Consider the following 22,983-nt stretch of genomic DNA (forward strand, 5'->3'; position numbering starts at 1 on the left):
TACATTTATTTCATTACAGAGAATCCATTCTTCAGCAAAAATCAGTCACTTCCAGCCGAACCAAGCAAGGGGTTTTTCTTACTTGCCCAATTATGACTTTTCTCATGAGACAGAGCAGCGATGCCGAGAAACCCTAAGTAGGACAACTGTACCCAAAGTAGCATCCGCGGGTGTTTTGGTTACCTTATGCAGCTTAAAAGGGGTTCCATCGTTCCTTTATACTTTACGGTCCTCACAGCTACGGGGGAGACATAAGGGAGATGTCAGGTAAGTTAAAGGAAACCTATTTTGTGGATTTGAGGGCTTAATGTGAAGGCAAAGAGGATGTATAAATTAATTGGAGGAAGGTCAAGAGACAAATTGAAATGGATTGGGAATGGTCTCGGGATATAATTTTTGTTTTGTTTTACAGAAGTCAGTAAGCAGACTTCTACAATATATCAGAAGGTACATGAGCAATATACAAACCATGCGTACAAAGCCCATCCAACATTAGTCTTTTATGGCCAATCAAGGCCCATCCGGATCTCCAAAAGTGTTCAGTAGGAGGGCAAAATGCAAGGCCCCTTTCAGTCATGATGAACATAGGAAGTGTATTGTAAAACCTCTCTTTCATGTTTCCAGGATAGCTTTTTTTATTATGGCTCATATCTTTCTGAAGCTCAGCCTAATATTAATAGCAATTTGTATGAAATTTTATTATATTGAGATTTTATTTTTCTTTGAAATTTTAATTAAGTTTCCCAGGAGGCAAACGGGATGCTTCAGACAGGGACATTGTACACACAGCACTGAGAGAAGCACAAGAAGAACTGGGGGTGACACTGAGTCCAGATTTAGCATGGGGACCCATGAAGCCCATCACTGATTGGGTAAGCGTTTGTTAAAAAATGTAACACAGCTCCAGCTATAGGTTCTATTTGACCGCAGTGTCTCTGTTTTCTATGCTGTCTGAAAATCAATTTTTAAACATTTGTTTTTATAGACTGGTATGGTAATTGTCCCGGTACTGGCCAATATAGGGCCCCTGGAGGATCTGGCCCCAAATCCTAACCCAAAGGAGGTAAGTAGAACAAATGGGTTGCCCAGAGTTCTATCTTGGTTACTTAACTATGTTCTTATCTGGCCTTACTTCTTCTTCGTCCAGTGTAGAGGTTCTAGATGTTGGTCTTGTCTTATTTCAGATCCTATACAACAAACAATAAATGGTCTAGCTTTAGACTATTATTTCCAAAACTTTTTCATATGGACCATACTGAATTGTTCTAATTTATATAATGGTTTTTGGTATGTCATTGTGTGATGTATATTAGTTAATGATATGTGTGTGTCTAATCATTGATAATGCCGCATTGGTTGTTCAGATGGTGCTCACATGGAGGATACGTATCAAGCATAATGTTTGATGTATCAGTGCTCCAGATATATTTCACTTGTATCTTTCAAGTGGTGTTGGGCCTTCATGTCCCAGCTTCATTCCATTGTAGCCCCTGGGACTTGAATGGGGAAAATTGAAACTGCCAGTGAGGTCTTTTCAAGATTCTTTACAAGATTCACAGGGATCATTGAAGCAAACAGTATCTTCTTCGTACTCCTTTCAGTGAAACAGCCAAACACGATGGTCTGCCAAATTTGCAATGCATGCACAGGTGTTAGAAATTGAGTAGTGAGGGGACCGGGGGGGGGGGGTCGTTGGGGTGACACTAGGTGGATGCCAACGGTGCACTGCCCCATGGAGCTAGAGTGGTACTAACAGCTGCACTTTTATTTCAGTGCAGTGTCCTTCCATTCAAGGACACCACATGAGGCATCCCTGTTTAAACCTCACTGGGGTCTGTGTGTCTTCTTCCTGTTGGCACTCGGCCCTGATAGTTTCACATCGAGGCACTAAAAATTTCTAGTGGCAGGGCAGGTTAAATTCACGTTGTAGTAAAAAAAAAAAAAAGTAAGGAGAATTCTGCAGCCCACGGGAGGCTGGAACTGTTAGATCTAACAAATAGATTCCTGCATATATGATTATTAAAATTGATCTTATCTACAGCTAAGTCACATCAACAAACACAGTCTGCTTAAACTAATAATACACCATTAGTTTTCATGTCTTTATGGAACAACTGATATAAACATTATAAGGCGAATTACTTCTCCAAAAGTTAACTGGATTCAGCAATGAGCTAACGTCTACTCCAATCGATGAGGCGAGATGTTAGTCAGAACTGCCTTATAACATATATAAAAATGTTCCTTAGGAACAGGCGTCGTCCAAAGATGACTACAAGAGCACAGGATGCTCAATGAGGTCAAGAAGTAGTCTTCCGTACGTAAAACAATAAAGAAAAACAGCGTTCGTGGGAATGAAGGCAGAAGTCCACCACTGTCCAAACAAACCATTGCTGCATGGCTGACATTCATAAAAGAGCACGACTATTCCACAGCGCTGCTGAAAAAGGCAAACTTGAATTTGGAAGGAACACACAATCCTATGTATGGACAAAAAAAAAACCCACCAACATCAAAATCCCAGCTGTAAAGTATGGTGGAGGCGACATAATGGTTTGAAGATGCTTTGCTGCTTGAGGGCCTGGACAGCTTGCTATGATCTACAGAAGTTTATCGAGGCATTTCAGACGAATGTGAGGCTATCTGTCCGCCAGTTGAAGTTGGATCATACCACAGGACAATAATCTGATACACCGTAGTCAAGAAAGGTTTCAGCAGAAGAAAATACCCGACTGAGATGCTGCAAGAATATTTCTGAAGGTTTTGTAAAGAGCAATAATCCAAAATCCCTCCTGCTATGCAGGTGTGCAACTGCTAGAGACATTTGGTGGAGGTTATTGCTAATAAAAATATGAATTGCACTGGGAATGCTTACATGGTGTGTTCAATACAAACAAGAAAATGTAGGTTTTATGGATTATTCGAAGTAGACGGTGTCTGTTGTTGTGACATGACCGTCCAATCTAATGATGAACACATCCAAAGGGTTCATGTACTTTTTTGCTGTAACTGTACATTTATACTTTATTTTTTTACAATTAATTTTGTGCACCAGCCTTCAAAACTGGCATTAAAAATGAGGTGAATCTCATTGGCAACAGTAACTGTAAAACAGCTGTCATATAGGTAAGGAGAGCCATGCTCAAACTGGCTTGCTAGAACAATGATAGGAGCTTCTTATACAGTATATATAGAAATGTTAATTCTCCTCTCACTTCCTTGAGATTCTGTAGATTTACATGTACCATTTGTTCATTTAACAGAGCTAATGACTATTACCCTCCTCCCCAGGTAGAGTCTCTTCTCACGCTGCCCATTTCTCTTGCTTGTACGGACGCAGCCCGTGGGTACACAAGTTTCCGTCAGCACGGCCGTTACTCGTACACATTACCAGTTTTCCGCCTCCTGGGATACAAGGTTTGGGGACTCACGGCAATGATGACAGACTCTGCACTCTTACTGCTGCTTCCAGGCATATATCGCAGTGTTCTGCATGGATCTCGGACTCGTTAATAAACATGCATGTTACTGCTTAATCCTTACCTACAACCTTTACCAATTCTGAACTATGAATAATCTTAAACATTAGCATCCTTTAAACTGCAAACACTTATAATGAACTTCTTATTCACAGAAATGATTAAACCAAATTTCTGGTTTATTAACACACAAGATGCTACATGGTAGTCATGCGTTATGTATTCTTATAAATAACGTCAATTGTAAGAGCATTATCGTGTATATTCTCAGCTGCTGGCCTGCTCCCTCTTAGCTGCATTGAATTGTCTCATCCGTTCCTCCAACTCTGGGCGGAAGTGACGAATCAAACCCTGAAAAGTAACACAAAACAAATTATTCTATGTATGCAGCAGGATTTTTTGGGGAGGGCACAGTTAACAATACTACTACATATCAGTGATACTACTACATACCAGACATGTGCCAAACATCACATTTTCAGTTTGTTTTTGGCCCCATTATTTTCGGGTAACCAATTACGTTCCCTGGTGCCCACATTCACTCACACTCTAAGTGTTTCTCTACCGACTACTTCTGCATCTTCTATCGGTTATCATCTCCCTTCTCTTTAATCTGCTATCTTTGTCCACATCTCTAGAACTTCCACCAAAATGATGGTGCTTCCGGTGATGTCATGTCCCCCAATTGGAGCATCGGGGGGAGTGACACCCAGGTGCATAAGGGGCAAAATGCTGTAATAACTGATTGTTTTTTTATTATCTACACTGTTTGTATAGTGTATGTCACTGTCACCCCCTGAGGCCGAGTACACATGGGAGACACCCACCTGCCTAGTCCCCTCTTATGTCTAAGTCACCCTATGCTTATTGGGGGGCACAAGGTAAACGGGAAACTGGTCTGCTCTAACGAGACTCCTATGAACTAGCCAGCCATGGGGGCTATCTATATATGCACAGAAATGCTCAATGCGCCTGATGGGGACCCTAGCCAGAACTGTACAGCTGCGACAAACCGCGGTGATACCCGCCCCCGGATCAACTCGATTTTTGGAATATAACATCCTCGGACCATGAGCTCTCCCTTAGTACCCCGGGATTGGCACCGCTCTCTCAGGATCACCTCGAAATAATGACTCTTTGTCAGGTGGGTAGTGCTAGCCATAGAACTGCATGAAGGCGGCGGGCTTTCTGAAAGTGATGGGATTATACTCCTAATCCAGTTATGTTTCTGTATATAAACAGCTGTGCTTGTTCCAAATAAACTCGGTCCTGTTTTCACCTCAACATTAGTGCTGTCTGATGCTTGGGATGGTCTGCTACAATAACTCACTGTCCTTTCCAGGATAGTACATGCACTGAATATGCTAAACTACGGCTAGCCAAAGCGCCAACGCAGATCCGGTGAGGCGGCATCACCCTTCTCTCTACAACGCTGGTTTTGTTTGGAGTTTAAGGGGTTTGGTTGGTGTCCCTGCAGGAGGAAGTGTGTTCTGGGGGGAGTACCCTGTCGGGGTGCAGAGCATCCTGTCACACTGTCATCATTTAACCCTATATCTGTGTCTACGTCCATTATGCTGTGTGTCGTTACGTAGTACAATGAGCGTGTCATTTTGCGTGCCCTGCAGATTTCTAAATGGGATATTTCTGTAATCTGGGGATGCACCTGAAAACATTTTTGTGTGTTTTTCAGGAGTTACATATAGTCTGTGCAAACAATCCTACCAAACATTTACGCTACGGCTTCCTTTGCCAGGGATTGGTGACCAACTGGTTGCATGATAAATCTCTAAAGTGCTCCCAGTGAAATACCCTGGTCAAAAGGCTTCAATAAAATTTCAAGTTTGGAAAAGCCAACACGCATGTTCCATCTTGTGCCCCATTAAAAAAACATTACAAAAAATGCCCCCCCCCCATTATTTTATTTTAATGGATTATTCATACTAAATGTTGGACTATACATCGGATAATTGTATCAAAGGAAGCTATATCTATCCTTGAAAAAATATATAAATTTGTGTAGGTGCATGAAAAATTAAAAAGGATAATCTTGGTTAAGGAAACAGTGTAAAAATGCTGAAGTCTCAGTAAAGAGGTTAATGTAGCTTCTATGCACAACTATTGCTGAAGCATGATGATATTACCTGCACAGGCCATGCTGCTCCATCGCCCAAAGCACAGATAGTGTGTCCTTCAATCTGTTTGCTTATCTCCCACAGCATATCAATCTCATCCACACGGGCATCCCCACGACACATACGCCAAATTATTTTGTTCATCCAGTCAACACCTAAATAGCAAAGAGAAAAAATGGTGATGTATTAAAAAGGTAATTTGAACAGAAACATTAGAAGAGACCAGCAATGAGGGGAAAAAAAGGTTTACCTTCCCTGCATGGTGTACACTGCCCACAGCTCTCATGCTTGTAGAATTCTATAAGACGAGCAATGGCACGGACAATGTCGGTCTTCAGAACAATGCAAAAGAAAATAATGAGCAGCCTGTGAGTTAACCATATCAGACATTAGTTGGCGCATGTTCCTAAACCGGCTAAAGAATAGCAAAGGTAAAATGCCACCCTTACATGATTCACGGTGAGAACTTCCCAAGAGAAGAATAAGAGAAGTAGGTAAATACCGTAGGCACAGCACTTGAGCTTGGTTCCAGGGATAGACCACCATAATGGTTTTCAGGTTTCTCAGCACTCCAACCATTTTTGTTACAGCATGTGTTTTTATTTGTTGTCCAGATGTTAAAACAAATTGCACACATTTTTCCCGGTAATCCGTTTTATTAGCTCATTTATCCGGAATCTACCTTCTGAGGTCAGGTACCACCAGGCCCGGACTGGGACAAAAAATAGGCCCGGGCATTTCAGACTGAGCAGCCCATTTTTATGAAAAAACATATATGTACATACATATACATAATACTTGGTCATTCAACATGGGAAGCCTGAAGCCACAATTTAGTACAACTAATCCTTTAAAAAAATATTATAGAGTAAATAACACAATACCTTATCTTTTCCACTAAATGATTTCAGGGCCTTGAATGTTTTGTCCCCTGAAGTCACTACAAATTCAGGAGGGCATTTTATCTCTGGATGAGTAAAAATGAAATAGTTCCTACTGTAAATTAAGGAAACAGATAAGCAAAACACACACACCAGGACAGGCTCTGCCACACCGACACCCAAACACACACCAGGACAGGCTCTGCCACACCGACATCAAAACACACACACCAGGACATGCTCTGCCACACTGACATCCAAACACACACACACACCAGGACAGTTAAAAAAAGAAGGAATGGTTCAGCACTCAACTCCCAGGAAGCTGGGAGCTAGCAGGAAAAAAGGGCAAAACAAAAACAGAAAAGCATAACAAAAATAGCAACGTTTGGCCGAAACGTTGCTTTTTTGTTTTGCTTTCTTTGAATAAAGTCGGTTAAGACGGTTTCACTAAGCCTGCCTGTGGCAACTTTGCCACCAAAACAGCCTGCCTGTGGCAACTTTGCCCCCCCTTACACATCCATGCTATCACACACACATATTCATTCACTCTTTCACAAATATTTATTCACTCATTCAGACATTCATTCATACATTGATACTCATTAATTCCCTCATTCAGATACTCATTTACATATATTCATTCACAAACATTAATTCACTCACTCCTTCACATATACTCATTAATTCATTCTTTCATTCAATCTCACATACTCCATACAGCCTCCCTCACCCCCTTACCTGAACTAATGATGTACGCGCCGCTCGCAAACTTCTGCAGATCTGCACAGGAGAAGCAGATGTGCAGCAGGGTCATGTAACGTACGTGACGTACGTCACATGGTTCCGTTGGATTCCTGCGTCCCCCTGGCGGTAGAAGAGACGCTGCTCACGCGCGTCTGCCAGGTAAGTAGCGGGCCCGGTCGCAGTTGCTGCTGGCTTAAGGGGCAGGTGCCCCTTTTGCCCTGCATTAAGGACGGCCGCATAGGCCCAGTCAGTCCGGTCCTGACTGGGCCTATTTTAAAGGTAGGGGCCTGGAGCTGCAGCTCCATTATCCCCTAAATCAATCCGGCCCTGCCACGGCCTGGGCTGGCCCGGCTGTGGCCCTGCCCTGGCCCGGCCCACCGGGCAAATGGCCAGTCCGGGCCTGGGTACCACTGTCACATGTGTGTATATGCACTACCAATGCATTTACCCCTTACGGATGGATTCACAAATGAACCCAGAGAATTCAGCACTTTGGCCCACAGGAGGGGTTTAGACATAAAGTATACGTTTAATACTACGAAGGGGAACTCCCACCACATTTACACTTTAATACATATTACAAAAAAACCAAAACACTAGCCCTCAAGATAAGCAATTAAGTCACATGCAACATAACACGCAACCCAATAATTTAATTGAAGTCCAAAGTCTGGCTGAAAAAAAGGACACAAGTGTGGCAAAAACACTTTACTGTAGGGTCACACAGAAAAATACAAGAATGAGGGACAAAATAAATAAGCAATGAGAAACAAAAGCAGTGGTTCCCCTTTAATTAAAATGTGTTCAACCAAAAAATATCTTTTGGTCCACTGAGAACCAAAATGAGAGCAGGCACAGTGACACACGATATTGAATGTCACTCTTAATGGGAAGCGAGCAGTGATGAATTTCATTCCCTTAAAAATACAACAGAACTTACCGATTTATTCATTACAATAATGGCTGCTGTCCCAAGACCGGTCTGAGCTTGAACAAGAGCATCAAAGTCCATAAGAACAGTCTCACATACAGATTTTGGGATGAGGGGTGTAGATGAGCCTCCTGGGATTATCGCAAGCAGGTTATCCCATCCCCCTATGACTCCACCTGCATGAAGGAGACAGGCACACATGGTTACCAGATGACCAAGTGCAATAATGTACAAGGACACCACTTATTCTACCACAGATGCTCAGCCAACTTCCTAACAAACATTTGTGCTAAAACCAAGGGAGGTTTAACGACTGGTGGGCTACACAAACATTTCACGTGCTTAGTGCAGACTGAATTACTCCCTTGGGTGCACCTGATCGGGGTTCCAATACTAAGCTGCAATTCAGAGCTCATAAACCCGATATCTGCATACGTTCTTATGTAAGGAAAATATCTTATTGCACATTTATTCTTTGCACAAAATAAGCTTGCTGCGGTGATTTGTCATGTGAACCAGTGCGAGCTTAGTTGAAGAGGACATCTTTTATTGAACCAACATAAAAAAGCAGTATCACACCATCTTTTGGGACCTCATAGGCCTCTGCTTTGGATGGAAACAAACCATATTTCATACAGTATAACTATGAAAATTAAAATTTTAAACATTTTATATTTATAAATACTGATTTATACTGTAAAACTATTTCATACAGGGGAGGTAAGGAAGAAGAGATTTTTCACATGAAAAGTGCTAGTGATGTAAGGCAAGACATTTCTCATTTACTCCGTCCTTCAGTCCATACTCCACCTAGTCACCTACTCCCTTATTATGATGCAATCGACTCTACTGCAAAAATGTCATACTGATATCCAAACACGTTTAGGCACCCTTGTCTTCTACCATTATTAGTACCTGCATGCCTCTCAATCAGCTCTTTCAGAGGGATAGACATCTCCTCCTCAACAGTACAGGGATTGTTTACGTGACCAGATATGTTGAATAGTTTAGTTCCAGAATTCCTTTCACGACCAAAGCTAGCAAACCAGCTTCCACCACGCCGGCAAATGGTAGGAGCCACAGCAACAGTTTCCACATTAGCAACTGTTGTTGGACAGCCAAACACACCTAAAGAAAATAAAAAAATATATATTATATGAAGATACAAATACAAGTATATATTTATTATACTTATTGACAGTCTAAGTACAAAGTACCTATTAATTAACTTGAGCAAAAGCAAACTATTCTGTATGGGAAATGGGACAGAGGAGTTTGTGTCAAAAACAAAGACTCCATCCACAAAATTGGTAAGAAAGCGGAAGATTTTCGTACCAACATCAGCTGGAAAAGGAGGTTTCAGGCGGGGCTTTCCCTGCTTTCCTTCGATACTCTCGATCAGAGCAGTCTCTTCCCCACAGATGTATGCACCAGCTCCTCTTACCACAAAGACATCAAAGTCGTATCCCGAGCCACAAGCATTAGTTCCAATCAGCCCAGAGGCATACGCTTCTTGCACAGCTACCTGACCAAATGGAAGAGACATTTGCAAATTGAGGTTTACAGGAAACTTTAGTATAATAACAACAAGCACCTTACATTCCATTTCATATGCTACGTTGGTTGTTCTTATCTATCTCATTTGTACACACCTGTAAGTTAGAAGCCTCGTTGTAGAATTCACCCCTAATGTAGATATATGCTGCTCGTGCTCCCATAGCACGCCCAGCTACCAGACAACCTTCCACCAGTTTATGAGGGTCATGCCTCATGATCTCTCTGTCCTTACAGGTGCCAGGTTCCCCTTCATCTGCATTTACCACAAGATACTTGGGCCTGAATAGAAGAAGATACTTGATAGTTCTACATCTTTGTTTTAACCGTTTATTAGACAGAAATAAAAACAGCATACACATATAAAAATTGCCAATCATGTTGTTATGTATAGTATATAAGCATAGATTGTGGGCATAACTTGTCTTGCAATGAGCTCAGGTTGTTTGCTAGGAAGTAGAAGGAGATAGATCTGATATTGACACATTTCAAAAATAAACCATTATATGATGATGGAAAAGTTAGTGTCTTATTTTCTAATTTTTGTTTTTCTTCAATCGAATACAGAAAAAAAGGAACAATTCAACAACCCGCATTAACTAAACTAGAATTTGGCCTGTGACATATCAACTATAGATTTTTATGGTGTGTATATCTATCTCCATCCACTGCTAAAATTGCAGTTTCAGACGAGACGGTCTGTAACGGACAACCCAAGACTATCCCAAACAGATTCTCTTCACTCCGGAAGTATTTTATCTTTTCATACTACTGTTACCAGCGATACAAATTTGCCTCGGGAGAACCGCATTTGGGACAATTTCCTGATTCTCTAATACTTTTCCGGAACTCCCTCAAAAGGTGAAGGACACGTGTAGGGTCCTAATTTCGTTGGAAACAGCTAAACACAATACTTTACAAATATACAATATTGTATTCATAATATCAGAGGTTGGAAACAATGATAATACCTTTTCACCCCAGGATGGAAGCTACCACCACCAGTAACTGTGTGAAAATATGAGGGGCTGATCATGGGCTGAGTGGCAAGGCCTAAAGTGGCAGGTGTAAAGGCATAGAGGCAGGGGCACTCTCAGAAATGTGGAATCGGCTGGTCAGATTGGAACATGGAGATTAGCATCCTTGAGTTCTGCGGAGCATACGAAGCCCTCTTTTTATTTTTTAGATCTATAAAAAGATGAGAACCTCCTAAAGCCAGTTTGTCATTAAGGGAGTATGGTTTATCCCTGGTGGACTTGAGACTGCACCTGTCCCCCTTGAGGACAAATCCACAGAAAGTAACTTGATCCTTTGAGTTTGCGGTAGCCTCAACTAGTTTCCAGTAGCTTTCTCAAGAAGAGATTCCTGCTCCACCTTGAAGAGGTCACAAAAATCGAAAGGCATACTCTAAAGCTCTAGCTGACCTGACTTCTGGGCACTCCAAAAGACACTTATTTTATATATGCGCGCGCACACACAACGCCAAGAATTTACCCGCTTGTTATAGTGTATACATTTAAAGGGTACGCATGTATTTAACAATAGAATGGATTAAAATGAACTGTTACATTAGTTAAAATTAACTGCAGATCGTATAATTGTGTAGCAAGTCAGGTGCCTGCACTCCACCTAGCTAAGGCTTAACCAGGTCTGAAGTAAGCAGTTGGCAAGTCAATGGCCCTCTTTGAAGCTCTACTTTTTATCAAAATAACTTTATCCTTCTCATTCAACTTCAGCTCAGGGTATTTCCTTTTCCAAGAAGCTTGATGAACAGGAAATGTTAACATTCATACCCTGCCAGCAAGCATGGATCGTATTTCAGAAACTAACTTGCCACGTCTCTGACAGGAAAAAAACATGAATCCTCTGTATATTCTCCACCCTTTTTCAATTATACGGGCTCTTGAGAAAACCCTTCATGGTCAGAAGGGGGTGAAGGTTCCTTCAAAGTGTATGTGTACCCTGTGGATTTCAGGTTGGTCAAAGGCTCTGGGGATAGATGTCATGCATACTCATAACATTGAAAACAATTGTAGATTAAGTTCTTGCCAGCACTAAAAATACAGCAGCAGTGGAGAAACCTACTCCAGCATAGGCCAAGACAAGGATAACTCTCCTGTTAAAAATACGTATGCAATGGAACACGCAAGCTAAACCAACTGATCCAGTGCCACAGTACCTTTTGATAAGTGGTTATGCAAGAAGAACAAAAAAAAAAACCCAAAACAAAAGCAACAAGAGAGAGGTCCAAACACTCTGGACGGGTAAAAATATTGTCTTCTGGGTACCGAGGAGGGATTTATAGAACAGGACAGAGTAATACACATAAACTAAACAAGGAACCCATATCAAGTCCATAAGGAACAAATTTACCTGCCATCAGAAGGTTTATTCATAAAACTCCACTTGAGGCCCGTTGGGAATCCAGCTCCACCCCTTCCACGTAGACCTGAACTCTTTATTTCTCCAAGAATCCAGTCCACTCCCTTCAAAAGAATCTCCTTGGTTTTGTACCAGTCTCCACGGCTCTGGGCACCCTTCAGTCTACAAAGGAAGTTTGGATTGTTAAAGTGGAATAAAATGTCCACAAAATGTAAGACATAGGATGTGAAAGAACTTAACGTAAACTATAGTAGTCACCTCCAGTCATGACGCCCATACAAATTTGTGAAGATTCGATCGTCATCATGCAAAGGTCCAAATTTTGTTTTCTTGGGGGCCTGAGTAAACAAGAAAAGATTCTAGTTTAGTGTCAGAGAAAAACAATGTTGCCACATTCTCTTTAAAATCCTGAACTTTCTGTTAAAAGGTTTGCAAGGCTGAGCTGTTAGTGGGCAAGCAGGTGCTCGCTCAGCCCAGTACACCAAGAGCAAAGGACCATGAGCTTTAGCTGAGCCACCTGAATCATCCTCTTGTAGTCAAGTCCAGGTTGGCATATGCACAGCCTGATGAACCACACAATTACCAGGCTCATCACCCTCTAATGCCTTAGATTATGGAGTTTTTCTATATATTTATATATATGTATATATATCACCTGCTCTGGACCAGTGGAGTTAAACCTGAAAATTGCTAGAGCTGATGTAGGTGGAGGGACAGGCGAACGTAAGATTTGTCTGAGCGAGAGCATCATCTTGACAATTGATAGCCTATAAAAAAAGCAGTACAAACATAAGTAAATATTTAGTGTTTTAAAGGGAATGTTGGTACGTAACAGTATAATAACCGACAAGAAAATCTTGGTAAAAAAAGACAATCAAGACAGAATCACAAACAACCATTATTTTGGTTTTCACATACTCTTGCAGTCTCATATAGAAAACTGGAACTAAATTTCAATCATGAATGCATGTTTTTGTACATCGCATCATTACCCTGTTACTTTTCATTTGAACTTTTCCCAAGCCAGCCTCTATGTTGGTAAATGCAACATAAACTTCAATAAGGATTCAATTTGAATTAAAGCTGCTGTCCCCCTTAGAAAAGGATTTACATGATTAAAAGGACATTTAATGTCCTGGTCAACATTACCAACACAAAAACATACATTAAAAGGACATGTATAGGGGTAGAGGGAGAATAAAAGCCATTTAAGTTTAGGAGAAACTCCAGAGCTGTACACAACCCATCTGCTATCCAATTTTCCCAACGGTTTTGGCTCAATGAAGCAGCCAATCACTGGCAGGAAGGAGCTGCCACTTGCGGCAAATCAATAGGTGGGGGTCCGCGTTACATCCCCCAGAAATGTCACTGGCATAAAATGCAAGCCAAACACATCCAAAAGTCAAGGTGCTGGGGAAACAGGAAAACAGTCCAAGAAGCTGTGGAGCAGGGAATTGCAAGTAGCCCCTCCAAGCATTTGCATGGGGTAAAAACAATACTTTAATGCATTTAATAGCAAAATATTGCTTTAAAAAAAAAAAAAAGATTTTTGGGAAGGGTAAACTTTTAGGCTGTCGTGCACCTTTCCCTCAGTGGTCTTGTTTATGTGCCACATCTGGCTTCCTAAAGCAGCAAATCAGTGGCAGAAAAGTAATCAATGCATGAACATGGACACAATTCCCGCAAAAGAACCAAAAATTTATATTTAGAGCCGAGAAAAGAATTATCAACTTTTGATAATGCATGGCATATAATAATGACATATAATATAAAGCATTCTTTACATGTATTGATTTCAGCAGGGGGGAAATCAGAATCCTCCTGAAAATACCGGTAATCAACATTAATTTCAAAGTGGATTTAGGCTAAGGACATGGGACCAACACATTATTAACCCTTTTGGTAAATAAACAGCTACGGGACACTAATGTAAAAAGATCAGAATCCAGATATGAAAAAACATTTTCCTATGGTAATGTACACGATTGTTATGTAACTGTTCACGTTACACAACGTAGGCACAGAGCAGGGACGAACGGCGTTAACTGCACACACTAAACATATCCGTACCCGAAAAGCAGGGTACACTACCGGCCTAAACGGTCAATTAGGTAAACTATACCGTAGGAACTATTAATTTGGGCTACAGAAGGAGCTGTTCGCTTTTTGTTGCGTAACACATGTAACAATATAAAATAAAAACAATATACCCCCCAAACCTCGTGTCTGACACCCTGCCATCACCCGGTGACCAGCAGTGAACTTCTACTTCATTAATTACTATATTATAAAACATATAATAATGTCACCTTCAGCAGAAAACCCTGCAGTACAAGCCTCCTCCCCTTCCGGTTCCAATGACCTGCTTATGTCAGAGTTCTAAATACTTGATACACGATACCCATTTGCTTCCGTGTCTCGTCACGTGACTATTTTGGTGACGCTAAGCGCGTTGCTATGCACGTCATGTTTCTCTTAAAAGTATTTTATGTGATCGAATTGCGTTGTGAATTTCAGTCTTATATGAAGTTATGTAAAGTGGAGGACAGGGCACTTTGAGCCCACAGGGTACGCCCGCTAGTTGGCCCATACAGTTAACGTGCCCACGGTGCCGGTCTCATACATCCCAACTGTCCATCTTTAGGACCCAAATCTCTCTTTACTACACTTCAGCCGCTCTTTGCTTGGAGTCAATATGTTTAATGTTCATATATATATTTCCATATTCATGTATGTAAGACATTATTTTATAAGAAACGTTTTTTAGAAAAATATTAATATATATATATATATATTATCCACAGCCTGTATAAATATGAAATAATACCAAAATATATTTGTTCGCTTGCCTTGATTTCAAATCCACCTCGTATTTCTATAACATTTTCATTTACTTTAAATGTTCTATTTTTCTTATATCTTTCTTTTACTTATTTTGCCTGTCTCTCTGGCTCATGATCATGTACTGGCTTGGGACAGATGTGGCATAATTTCGGAGCACTGCGCAGCCAATGCTTAAATGTGTGATTTCCCCCCCATAGTTTAGGGTATTCAATAAAATAGGTTTGATTATCATGAATAATGTATAATGCCATTGACTACAGTAGACATATCCTTGTGAAATACATATCGGTATTACCTTATGACACTTCCATCATAAATAGAAACTAAAGGACTAATCTTTATTACACACTTTCTTATCCTATAAAACATGTACAAGTTAAAAAAGTACGGTAGAGATTTATGTTCTATAGGAAAAGCAATGCTTGCACAAGATGGCATAGTCTAAGACTATTTAAAACCTTTTTTTTTTTTTTTAAGTTGGTATTAAAATGTTGTGGTGTAGTGAAATGTGTAGAGATTATTACAGTGTGAGAATTTAGGCATAAGGCTAAAGCACAAGATTAAGGCTCAAACTAGGATGAAAGTCTGCCATCAAATTTGATTAATCTGTGAAGATGAGTAACAATAGAGTGGTAGAAATGGTGCTTATTTGTAATATATCCTTCAGCCAGCTCCAGCTCTGATTTAGCCAATGTAATGGGTAGGGTCTATTTAGTACTTTATAACAGATGTATAATTCATAATATTCTGATCTCCTCCGCTGTAGCTTGGTGTAAATGTATGTTAACGTGATGTAACATATTGTGGGGGATACACAACTTCAAGATGTCCACGTCAAAGCAAACCCAGTTGTGGCATGGTAATGTACACAGTAGGCGCTACTTTACATATGAAAACAAATTGTTGTATTGCACTGGAAACCCTACAGACTACCCAAGTGTGTAAAATGTTAGTTTCTCACCCAACTGGAATAGTAATTAGAGGAAGATCCTGCTAACACAACATTTTTATTGTGAACTCACTGACCCCAGGGCAATAAGAGATGAGATGTGGCCACACACAGGATGCTGAGGTGTGTTAAATGTCTGGGGACACATTGAAATTAGCTTGAATATGTCAATTGGCCATGTTTGCAGACCAAAATCAGACACTATTTTTAATTATGTGCTTACTACATTTCAGTTTCATTAATAAGTGTATAAATATTAAATATTCATTTTGGACAGTTATGTACTTTCTTTTTCATTCTCACATTCACTTATTACATTAGGAAACCAGCAAAATGACAAAATAAAATATAATACATAAATACTATACTCGTATTTCTAAAGTACAGTTTATTAAGAATGTAGTTGAAATTGTTGATGAACGAATGTTTGAGGAAAACACAGTAATGAATGCAATAATGAGCCCTTTCCTTGCACTCATTTTTTTAAATGCCAGCCACTGGCTGGGCTGTAATGGCACTTCTATTTTAATGTTTTCTCTCATTTTTTGTTGTGGATGTGTGCCTATGTATTTTGCACACAATGGGGTCAGGATCCCTGAATACTGAGCTTTTTGGTGGATGAGCTCACAGTTTTGGCCACCATTACTTCTCCAAGACTCCTAGGAGGACAAACAAATAGATCTGGAGTTCTTGGTACTGCTTTGGATTTGTTAAAAGAAGATTAATACTCTAAAAGCATAAAAGACAAAGACTAAAAGGTATGACCACAAACTGCAAAGAAGGTAGACTTGCAGGAAGACATTGGGGAAGCATTTAAACCAGTACCTAAACATGGCAAACATCTATTTACCATTTGAGTTCACCTACAAACATATGGCGATGCATAATAACCATTTAGCCCATCTTGTCTGGATATTTTCTCTTGCGTTAAGGACATTAATCTGTCCATGGTCTTGTCTTAGATTCCCTCACTTCTATACGTGGGAACTCTCAGGGTATGACTTGATTGAGTTTATTCAAGAACATAAAAGGTAAACTGTGATGCAAAGCAGAACACACACATCAGCAGCTTAACCTAGTACATGCAGGGTTGGCATCTGTATACTGGCAAAAAACAACATTAGACCTGAAAGCAAAAGTCATGCTAAGTACAGAATCACATCATTCAGCCTGTGACAGCCTCAAACAGTGACCTCTTAGGATGAGGCCAAACCACAAAATGTCATTAACACTGCACATTAGGTGCCAAGCATCTACTATGGCTCCTTCTATGAGAGTTTTAACAAAGCCTGTGCAAAAGAACATTACCAGAACAGATGTTCCCGTCCGCTACAACGCACTCTGGGTTGTGTCTAATGTTGCACAGCCCCCTAGTATTCATAAATATCCTTTGAGGAGGCCTCCCTTAATGGCCAGCCATGCCATGTCTTTGTGTCTATTAATTGGCCTACTAGATGCCACATTGGTCCAGACTCTATCTGCTGTGGCATCATGGAGCCCTGGAATCTTGGCTTTGATGAGCTTATAGATTATTTTAGGGGACCACAAGCCTGGTTTTATTTCCTCCAGCTGATGTTCCTTTACAAACATAGAAACATCCTGGAAAAAATGATGGTGTGTGCCCGTTGTAAAAGATGGAGCTGTCCCACTAGTCCAATTTCAGGCTAATCAGAGGGGAAGCAAGTAAAAACAAAACATGAAGTTCCTGGGAGAGCCATTTGTTGTGATTTGTAGGGTTACACAGTCTTAAATTTCATTGGTTAACACATTTGGCACCACATAGAATCTTCACGATGGGCTAATTAAGGATTCATATTTTAAGAGTCTCAGGGTCAGCTCCTTTAGACAATTGCCAGGTATGCTCACTTTTATATCTACCACTTCTACTGAGCGACTGTTTCACTTACCTACCACCTGGTCAGTATTGTAAAGCCTCCTTACATTACTCCTTAAACGTCCCTCTTGTACTTTGTTAAATCCCTATGTATCTGGATGTTTCTGTTTCCTCTCCCTCTTTCTCTTCCAAGCTCTATACTGAGACCCCTTAGTACTTACTGAAATTAGTTAATCTGCAAACCATTCACCATTTTAGTGGCCCTCTTCTGAGCCCTCTCTAGAATGTCAATATCTGTGTGGATATGGGGTGTCCAGAACTGTACACAATACTCGAGGTTAGATCTGACCAGAGATCTGTAAAGTAGCATAACCCCCCTCTTTCTACTACAGACCTTATCAAAACCATTAGGGGTCTGGTTCAGCAAAACACTGAAAACTGGGACGTCATCCTGAGCAAGGTCAAGGAGAAAATTGGACTATGGAGCACAAGGACACAACGGAGCAGATTCCATGGCTCTCTGGTGCCCCAGCAGTGATGATTAGACTAATGTGGCATGGAGCAGGCTGACCAATATTTTGCTTCATACATTCATGGGCATGTTTTTTGTGCACGTATGTTATTTTATTTTTGCAGATGGGTCCCCAGAGACTTTTTTTGGGCAGAGGGTGCCATCTGGTTGCCAGTCCTCATCCATCCATATGTGAGGGTTTCTATCCCTATGTGGCCCTATCACACTTGTAGCACTTTTCACCTTACTTTGCATGACAGTAGTCGTCCAGAGTATGAGATATATCAGGCTTGCAGGGGGGGGGGGGCTGCTTGATTTTCTGATGCACAGTTGCATTCCCTGCTTTTAAGTTCTCAGAAATAATAATTCCCAAGTAATATGGGTAATATGTGGTACGCATAATTGCAGTCTCTTTAATCCATATATTCCAAGTTTTTAATTACTCCCGGCAATATAACATGCCTGCCTACCATGCTGCAACCTTGACATCTACTCATACTAGTTATCAAAAGATGGGAATCTTACTTGCCTCCCTCAATCCAGAGGTATGCTAGTTCAGAGATGTTAGTGTTATATGGAGGAATTTGTCTAGCAAAATGTTGTCAATTATCGGTCCTATGTCATCATATTGTCATATACCCCTAACACTTTTCATTTTTATGACAGATTGGCTTTTTGAGTTTTCAGGTTTCATTCATCAAACGACACTTTACTTGCTGGTTATCCGGTCCTGTCCAATGCAAGTTCACCAATGGAGAATACGTAAAGATACAGCAGCACACAAAGTATCCAGTTATTGTGTAAATGTTCCCTAAAGTAGTGTTTATATGTGGTAATGCAATTGAAACATACTTAAAATAGAGGAAATGATTGGGACCCATGTGATTAAACAGTTTGAGGAAATAAAACAATGAGAAGTCTGCGGGGATGTATTTACTTACCATACCAAAAAGTTCAAATGTTTTATGCGGAACAATACAACGAACTAGCTGTTAAAAGTGGCAATCATGCCGTTTACATTCAGAAATAAGTAAATCAATAAATTCCCACTGTGAGCCTGGGGATTAGTAATTCCATAGACTCTCTGTATAGTCTCTAAAATACTCTATAGTGTGACCCATCAGAATAAAATGCCTTTTTATGCCTTAATATCTCTGTGTACTGTCCAATTATTCTCCACATTGGTGGATATAATTGGGCTCAGCTTAAGGAAACAGCACTTTCATTGCCATGCTTTTAATACTAATTTAAAATGTTTCTATATAATTTAAGTACTGTAAAGTTGTATCCTTAGGTGTTACTATGTGTACTGCGATACGTTGTTTTCCCAAAAACATCAAAAACGAAAAGCTAGCGATACACGGATCCCCTCCCTGGTACCATATTGTCTCTGAATCCACATTTACATGATTGCATAGAAGTTTGCAAATTAGCGAATAAGGCCAATCATAAACCCTATGTTCCCTTTTATCCACTTAGCACATACCTGCTTATCACATCACGTGAATCTGCATGATAATGCCTCCACACTTTTGCTGTCTCTGGGATACTTTGCATTAAACCAATTACCCTCATGACATATACTTGTAAACAAATTTACTGGAAATGGTGTAAATTAAAAATAAAATATCAGTACTAAAAGAGACTTGGTTATGCTAAAGAGAAATCGGAGTGCATGTGTGTGTCATCCTGTTTATATTACAGAAGAAGGCCAGTGTTTACAGATAACTTTGACTCTGTGACCTTAATGCACAGGATGTCTGCATATCTCACATCTGTCTTCTGCAGCCTCCTTTTTTCCCAGGATATTATGACAGAGGGTGATAATTGAGTTAGCATCAAACTGATGGAGTCCATCCACAGGAAAAAGCTACACAAACAGACAAAGGCCATTTTGGTAGGACTTTAAGTTAGATGGGGGCAGTCTTAAGGTGGGGAGGAGATAAATACAAGGAACATTTGATGTGTGCTAGAACAGCAAATGTAAAGATTGATGTAAAGGACGCTAAGGCACAAGAAGACAGAGGAACAGAGGTAAATAAGCCAACAAGCTGAGAGACATTTTTTTGACATGGAGAAGGATATTCACAACGTCACCATTTTCACTGGGATATCAGACTGCGATTATGATGAATGGGAGCCATCGGTTGGGCTAATTCCAGCTGCCTATCTTCTGATATTCTTCTTGGGAATTACAGGCAATGGACTAGTGCTATGGGCAAGCCACCGGCGTAAGGGAAAACCCAGAACAGCTGACTCTTTCATCCTGCAGTTGGCACTGGCTGACCTTGCTTTTGTGGTAACGCTACCACTATGGGCTGTCTACGCTTCTCTGGGATACGACTGGCCATTTGGCAAATTTGTATGCAAACTCAGTGGATATCTAGTACTGGTCAATATGTATGCCAGTGCCTTTTGTTTGACCGGACTCAGCCTAGACCGATATATTGTCATTGTGCTGTCACAAAAACCTGGACACCTACGCTCACCATTCTCCAGCCCACTGGCTAATCTGGCTACTTGGACAAGTGCGGGTCTTTTTGCCCTTCCTGCCCTTATCTTCAGAAATACAGGACAACCAGATGAGCCATGGGACAACAGAACAGTCTGTTATATGGACTACGTAACTATAGACAGTAGTGGTCAAACCCATCTGTGGGAAGCAAGTCTTGGGTTCTCTTCCACACTTCTTGCCTTTGTGGCTCCATTTTGCATCATTCTGTTCTGTTATGTTGGAATTGGGCGCAGAGTATCTGGACACTTTCGCTTGCCTGTAGTGGCCCATAAGAAGCGCAGGTTATTGGCCATCATGGTGGGCCTGGTGGTTACTTTTGGAGCATGTTGGGCTCCATTTCATCTGTTAAAAAGCATCTACGTGTTAATGAATGCAGAAGTGCTGCCTCTAAACTGTGCTCTGCATGTTTTCCTCAATAACCTACACCCATATGTTACGTGTTTAGGGTATGCCAACAGTTGCATGAACCCGGTTTTGTATGCGTTCCTAGATCCCAGGTTCCGAGGACACTGCAGAAAACTGCTAGGATGTACTATCAACTACACAGGACAAGGGAAGCATATGGAGGAGAGGGGACTCCCAGAACATGGAACTAATGGTGCAAAGATATCTACTGAAGAAGAGATGGAAGGGATTAAGGAATAATGATAAATAGATTAACTAATAACAGACATATTTATGACGTTTAAGATATGATTTTGAAGAATCAAACAAGCGCTACAGGGGAAGTTCAGAAAAAAAAACAACACATCGGAGCTTGTGTGTTGGATGAATGCATGCAGATAAAAACAAACAAAAAACAGGATGCTTTATTTTCTCTTTCTTCCATGCATAGGTTGTGAACTGCATAAAATGCTTCAAATATAGCTGGGAAGATGAATTTGTACTGATAGAAATGTGGGAATTGTCAGATCATCCAGTTTTAGAATGTTATCTGAAATATTTTTGTTCCATTTTTTTTTTATTTTGTGATGACTTTTATTTCCCATTTATTTGCATTGTTTGGCCGTTTAATATAAACTGTTTCAGCATCCAAAAACTATTTCTGATCACAAAAAAGGTCACATTAACCCAAAATATGGAAGCACTTAATGATCTGTGTGGTTGTTGGGTGTTGAAAACCATCGGGGCTAGGGGGAATTGTAATATTTTGTATATTCTTTGTAAACAAAAAATGTTTAGTGCATTAGCAGAGAAAGGCAATCCCTAAACACTAAGAAGTATGACTCCCACGATGACAGCTACTGAAATGTCAGAGATAGTCTATGTGTACCGATCTCACGCCAAATATTAAAGTTTTAGCTGTTTCACCCAGTGTTTAGGTTTTCCTGGATAGGGAATGTAAATACACTCTTTAGATATGTGTGTGCATGGGTCTATGGGATTTGTAATTTTCTTTTCTATTAGTGAAAAATAAAGGTTTTTTTTATATATAAATGATACAGGTCTACTGTCAGTATATATACTAAATGATATTAAATTGAATGTAACGCTCTCTATTGTACAGTAGATATTTTTTGCTTAGCGCTGAAAAGGGTAGATTTATTAAGCCGTACCGTGTTAGAATACGCGTATTTCCTGTTTGGATGGACGTGGAAAAACATTTTATTACAGAGCTGCTCTAAAAATAGTTACCTCCATAATGAGGTAAGAGCTTCACTGTATATCATATACAATATTTTTTTTTTTATTGTATGGGGACTATTCAAGAAAGTTGCACTGTAAAAAAAATGTTATTGGAATAATACATAAAACAAAAAAAACACTTTAAAAAAACACAATTTATCTTATGCACACAATTCACTGTAAATAATCATAACAGGAAATACCCCATATCCCAGGTATTTTTCTTCCAAAAATTCATATAATTCATATTAACGTACAAATGTGTATTAAGTTTATATTTTCATCAAAACATCACCATTCCACACTATTTGCAAGGGATCGCTGGTCATAGATCATTGGACAGCTATTTAGAATAATAGCAGTGCACAGATTACAATATGAGCAGATGTAGATCAACCGTAAAGGCAGGGCCAGCTAAATCACATATAGGCTACCTGGGCAATTGCCCAGAACACCAAGCACCGGGGGGTTCCGCTGCCAGATGCCTGCATGGAGCAGGGCCAGTTAGGGAGACCTATGATCTCCGTGTTCGCTACCCCTAATTTTAATAAGAAAATAGCTATTTGAGAGACAGTACATCCCACACATTATTACGCAA

General features: G+C 40.3%; 3 protein-coding genes across 3 annotated transcripts; 2 read left to right on the plus strand and 1 right to left on the minus strand.

Annotated features, from left to right (window-relative positions):
* Positions 1-260: 260 nt before the first annotated feature.
* LOC149298876 (mitochondrial coenzyme A diphosphatase NUDT8-like) lies at positions 261-3,513 on the plus strand. The gene is made up of 4 exons (XM_089486748.1): positions 261-267; positions 748-872; positions 986-1,063; positions 3,292-3,513. Exons 1-4 carry the CDS (start codon positions 261-263, stop codon positions 3,511-3,513), a joined length of 432 nt encoding a protein of 143 aa, XP_089342874.1.
* A 233-nt stretch (positions 3,514-3,746) lies between these two features.
* On the minus strand, positions 3,747-12,854 carry LOC149298877 (NADH dehydrogenase [ubiquinone] flavoprotein 1, mitochondrial). Its single transcript, XM_089486957.1, has 10 exons — positions 12,762-12,854; positions 12,365-12,444; positions 12,098-12,268; positions 9,823-10,006; positions 9,506-9,695; positions 9,086-9,298; positions 8,180-8,346; positions 5,862-5,943; positions 5,621-5,766; positions 3,747-3,830 (listed from the first exon to the last, which is right to left on the minus strand). The coding sequence occupies exons 1-10, from the start codon at positions 12,852-12,854 to the stop codon at positions 3,747-3,749; spliced, it is 1,410 nt and encodes a 469-aa protein (XP_089343083.1).
* Positions 12,855-20,315: 7,461 nt separating this feature from the next.
* On the plus strand, positions 20,316-21,404 carry LOC149298878 (apelin receptor-like). The gene has a single exon (XM_089486749.1). The coding sequence runs from the start codon at positions 20,316-20,318 to the stop codon at positions 21,402-21,404; it is 1,089 nt and encodes a 362-aa protein (XP_089342875.1).
* The last annotated feature ends 1,579 nt before the right edge of the window (positions 21,405-22,983 follow it).

Source organism: Sceloporus occidentalis, unplaced genomic scaffold, assembly GCF_023333645.1.
Source record: "Sceloporus occidentalis isolate IW3139 unplaced genomic scaffold, rSceOcc1.0.p SCAF_30, whole genome shotgun sequence".
In the NCBI taxonomy this organism is placed as follows: Eukaryota; Metazoa; Chordata; class Lepidosauria; order Squamata; family Phrynosomatidae; genus Sceloporus; species Sceloporus occidentalis.